This window comes from Arachis ipaensis, chromosome B06, assembly GCF_000816755.2.
Source record: "Arachis ipaensis cultivar K30076 chromosome B06, Araip1.1, whole genome shotgun sequence".
NCBI classification, from domain to species: domain Eukaryota; kingdom Viridiplantae; phylum Streptophyta; class Magnoliopsida; order Fabales; family Fabaceae; genus Arachis; species Arachis ipaensis.
In genome coordinates this window covers 27,482,069-27,486,697 of record NC_029790.2, presented here as the reverse complement: position 1 = coordinate 27,486,697, position 4,629 = coordinate 27,482,069, and the positions used below count along the sequence as shown (strand labels likewise).

At 31.2% G+C, this 4,629-nt stretch overlaps 1 protein-coding gene across 4 annotated transcripts in view; it reads left to right on the top strand.

Moving 5' to 3' along the window:
• LOC107648225 (type I inositol polyphosphate 5-phosphatase 8) overlaps positions 2,536 to 4,629 on the top strand; it is a 4,853-nt gene continuing 2,759 nt past the window's right edge. Inside the window, exons 1-7 of one of the 4 annotated variants that reach the window (XM_021104325.1) lie at positions 2,605 to 2,694; positions 2,887 to 2,999; positions 3,582 to 3,639; positions 3,757 to 3,841; positions 3,932 to 3,997; positions 4,215 to 4,308; positions 4,470 to 4,580. In XM_021104325.1, the coding sequence (XP_020959984.1) occupies positions 3,610 to 3,639; positions 3,757 to 3,841; positions 3,932 to 3,997; positions 4,215 to 4,308; positions 4,470 to 4,580 (386 nt within the window). In that variant the 5' untranslated portion in view covers positions 2,605 to 2,694; positions 2,887 to 2,999; positions 3,582 to 3,609. Of the gene's footprint in view, positions 2,695 to 2,886; positions 3,000 to 3,019; positions 3,640 to 3,756; positions 3,842 to 3,931; positions 3,998 to 4,214; positions 4,309 to 4,469; positions 4,581 to 4,629 lie in introns of those variants that run through there. The other 3 variants (XM_016352190.2, XM_016352188.2, XM_016352189.2) reach the window with 3 other exon arrangements.

The following is a 4,629-nucleotide window of genomic DNA, read 5'->3' as shown; positions in this document are numbered from 1 at the left end:
CGTTGACAGTGTCCAAAAATATAATTACTTCTACTATTACTTAAATTGAAAAATATAATTTTTTTATCTAAACAAAAAAAAAACTGAAAGACCTGAAAAGGTTAGCAATTAATAATTTAATTATGGCCGGCTGATTAATAATCATGTTGTGCGATGCAGTATAATTAATGTGATTATTAGAATATTGTACAATCGCTTATTTAATAAAAAGGACACGATGAAAAATCCTCACAATATCTATAATGAGCTAATTATTTAGTCTATAAATAATAAATAATAAAAAATTTTTCACTATTCTAAATTTAAAAACTCTCATTCAATTATTTCATTTCAAATTTCAAATTTTAAATTTCAAAAAAATTTAAAAATAATCATCCCACTTCACCTTCGCTACTTGACTTGTCACACGTCACTCACTCTTAGTAAAAATAACCATCCACTTAAAAAAAAATAATCATCTCCTTACCTAATAAATTGAACATCCAACATATTTTAATTGTATATAACTAAACCAAATCCAGTCAAAATAATCATCTACATAAAATTTAAAATAACCATCCGCATACCTACTAAAATGACTATCTTAAATTGACCATTAAAATAAAAGAAGTAGATGAATAAACAGAAGAAGCAACTATGATCATCCAACAATTTAATTTTTATTAAAAAAAGAAAAAAATGTATAATTTGACACATGAGTCTTATAATTTGATATAACATAAGATAAAAAAATGAAAAAAAAAAAGAAAAAAGTTTGAACAGATGAGGAGAAGACGACGACGCAATGGGTGAGCGGTGCAGGACTGGGGCCGACCGAAGCAGCTGCTGCCAGCGGGAAAGACGCGCATGAAGGAGGTTGGGTGCTGCAGTTCTGATCGGCGCTAATAAAGGCTTCAGGTCACGCGCTGCGGCGGTGGATGTTGAGAGCTACGACGGCTGGCCTCTGTGGCGGAAATGAGAGAAGATGGAAAGGGAGAAAGAGGGAGAGAAAGACTGGTTAGTGGTGTTTGTGACTATTTGGAATCTTTATTTATTTTGTATTTGAAATTGTTGTTTGTTTTATATTTAAAATTATAAATAATTTTATAATTAATTAATTTAATTATCATTTAATATTAATTTAAAAAATATTCTCATTGTACATATTATATACTAATTATATTAATTCCTCGTACTTTCTCAAAATATAATTGAATTATTGTTAATTTAAAGAATTTGAACTTAATTTTTATACATTAATATAAATTAAGAATTGAAGAGTATATTTGAATAAGGAAATGAAAGTTAAATATAAGATATCAAATTTAAATAAGACATATAGACTATTAAGCTATTGATTTAGTTACACAAAAGTTTAATGTTATTTTTTTTTATTACACTAAAGAAGGGAGATTCGAACTCGCGACCTCTTAGGTGGGTATGAGGAGATTATGTCATTTGAGGTATAATTCATCGGCTAAAAATTTAATGTTGTTGTTTAATTAGATGTTTGTATTTGTATAATTCTTAAGATAATAATAATCATTAAGTAAAATGATTTTATTGATATAGCTAGTAACACAAATTAAATAAATTCAAAAGGTATCTATAAACATTAAACAATAGTATCAACCACTTATTTATACATATTATTTTATATAATTTCTTAACAAATTAATCAGTCATTAGAATTGATTAAATATTTCATAATAGAATAATTAAACATATTATAACATAATAATCAAATTTCTTTATATATAGCAGTATGATCAAGTTTATTCACGAATAATAAATATATATTTTTATACAGTAACTAACTAATGATTGATTTTTTGTGTTAATATGATTTGGTTAATGAAATTGGAATCCTCTATTACTATATAATCACTTAAATTTAAAATTCAAGTTAACATCCAATCAAAATTAAATTTCTCAACATACCTTTTTCATTTCAATTTTGAAACTTGTTTTTCTTTTTATTCTTTTAAAGTTTCCAACTTTAATTTTTGTAAGAAAAAGAGAATCAAAGAGAAGAAATAAAATACTTATTAGTGTTCAAAACTCAAATAGGATTTTCGAATAAAATATATATGTTATTAGAAAATGTAAATTAAATCTTAAATAATTATGTGCATTTTAGGATAAAAATTTCGCCAGCCGTTGGAAGTGGTACATTAAGGCAGGCTTAAAAGGTGTACGGCAAAGATTAGCAGTTCAGTGACCTTAACCACCGAAACATATAATGAAAAGACGAATATACCCCTGCAACCCCGTTTCAAAAATCTGGAGCTTCTTTTTTGGTACCTTCTAATTCTATTTAGTATTTCTCTCTCTCTTCCTCCCTCAGACTCAAGTCTCATATGATATAAATCAGAGAAACCTTTTTGCTTTACCGAGGAGACCCCCGAAAAAATAGCACCGAAACCCAAACCTTCTTCTCTTCTCTCTGTGCATCCGAAAAGGGTAACCAAACAAAGAAACAAAGAAGGGAACAAGCTGCTACTATAGGACTCTGTCACACACCCATATTCAGATATTCTCTTTTCCGTGCTTCCCTCTTACATTACACAACACCATAAAGCATAAAAAAGAAAAAAAAAATGAAAGCTGAGATCGTTAACAGTCTTGTCTTCTTCACTCTTTTATTCTGATCATTCTCTCTGAAGCTGAAGCTGAAGCTGAAGCTGAAAGTGTTCTTCTTCTTGATCTGATCTGGTACTTCTTCTTCTTTGCCATTTATGTTTTAGTACGAGTAATAATTGCTCCTCCATTATCAGGCATCGCTCTCGATTTAGCAATGCCGTTGACTCACGTTCCAATCATAACTCACGTCTGCTTTCTCTGTTTCCTTTTGCGTGTGCAATTAAACAACTTACTAGGATGATGATACATAGTGTCTCTTTTCAGTTACAATATGGTGTTTCTTTTCTGCTTGGATTTCAATAAGGTGGTGGTGTTCTCTCTGGCAACAGAGAAAAGAAAAAAGAAAAGGAAAAGGTTCACCTTTTGAATGGATGCTAGTGAGATCTCAATCTTTGCTTTTGAATGTTTTGTCCGAATAAAGAAAGGCTTAGGCTTTTTTCATGGTTCTTTGATCTGTAAAGCGCCAAACGGGAGCTTCAAAAGAAAGATTCCTCCAAAGAAAACGATGAACCCGGCCTTTTCTTTATCTACCTCACAATAGAAGCCACAACTATACTATATTCTCATTTTCATTTTCATTTTTCATTTTTTTCGTTTGTTTAAGACTCATGTGTGCTGTCTCCGCTTCTCCCTGCAACTAGTCTCTTTTATATTTGCCGTTGAAAACCGTTTAACATTTTTAATCATTTTCGTACCAATAAGATTAAACAAAACAAATATCTATACCATTGTTAATTACTATTTTATTTTTAATTACTTTAATTTTTCCATGTGTGTGACTTCCTCCAATTAATGCTACAAAATCAATCTCCCTCTCGAATTTTGTTATTAAAAATTCCTCGCTTCGGATTTGGATAATCTGCATCTCCATATATTATTGCCACTATATATTAAACCTTAGCCGTCTGCACTTGTTCTCATGCCAAAAGATCCTAATTCATATCTTGTTTTTGCTTCAGTTTTGAGCGATTCGAAGGTGGAAGAGCAATGAGAACAGAGTCCAACAAAATATCCAAGGTATATTATATGCATGCACTCACATAATTGATCTCTCGTATTTAATTTAATTTAGTACTAATTTCTCCTTGTTGTAGTCTTCTAATTAATTTTCGGTTAATTTTGTGATTATTGTAGTCTTCGTGGCCAAAACAAGCCGTGAAAAAGTGGCTTAACATAAAGACTAGTGCTGATAAGTTTCACTCAGATTATTGTTTCACAGGTAAGTAAATAAAACTTAGATCGATCCGTTCTTCATGTTTTTCGTCAATTAGGTTTAATTTCATAAATTGATTAATTAATTTGGAATCAGGAGCAGAAAGGAGGAAGAGTTGTTCGGACAAAGATTGTTACGCCGTCGTCCCAGATAATTTCTCAGGTAAATTAGGAACAGTGTTTATTGGTAGCCCTCAGATTAATTGGATTGGGTCCCAATTTGATTCCATCCCAATTTGATTGCCACGTGGATGGCCGGATTTTCCGGGAAACAGGGGCTGCCCTGCCTACAAAATTTAGCAGTTTTTTTTTGTTTGTTTTGGTGATGGAAATAATATTGAATTTTATTGATTGATGTTGGGCTATTTATTTTTTCAAAGAGGGGTGGTTGATGGATTCTAGAAATGGAATGAGAAGTTGGGATCTTGGGAAGGAAGAAACTTGTGTTCCTTTCAGTGATGCTCTCGACCTCAGGTAAGCACTTGTATCATAGCTTTCGTTGAAACATTATGTGGCTAACCTAAACTCATTGGGGTGCTGTTTTCTTTTATTATTATTTGTATTAGTTGTGGCGTTTTCTTTGACTTTTAAGAAAGAGTGATTTTGATTTTTGAGGGGTGTGGCTGTTTGTGTAGGATGTTCGTGGGGACGTGGAATGTTGGAGGGAAGTCACCCGATGAAGCTTTGAACTTGAGGGATTGGTTTAAGTCTCCTTCACCAGCTGATGTCGATGTCTATGTAATTGGGTATTTTTTCTTTTCTTTTTTTTTTCTCTTAATAGTTTGAATTTCATTA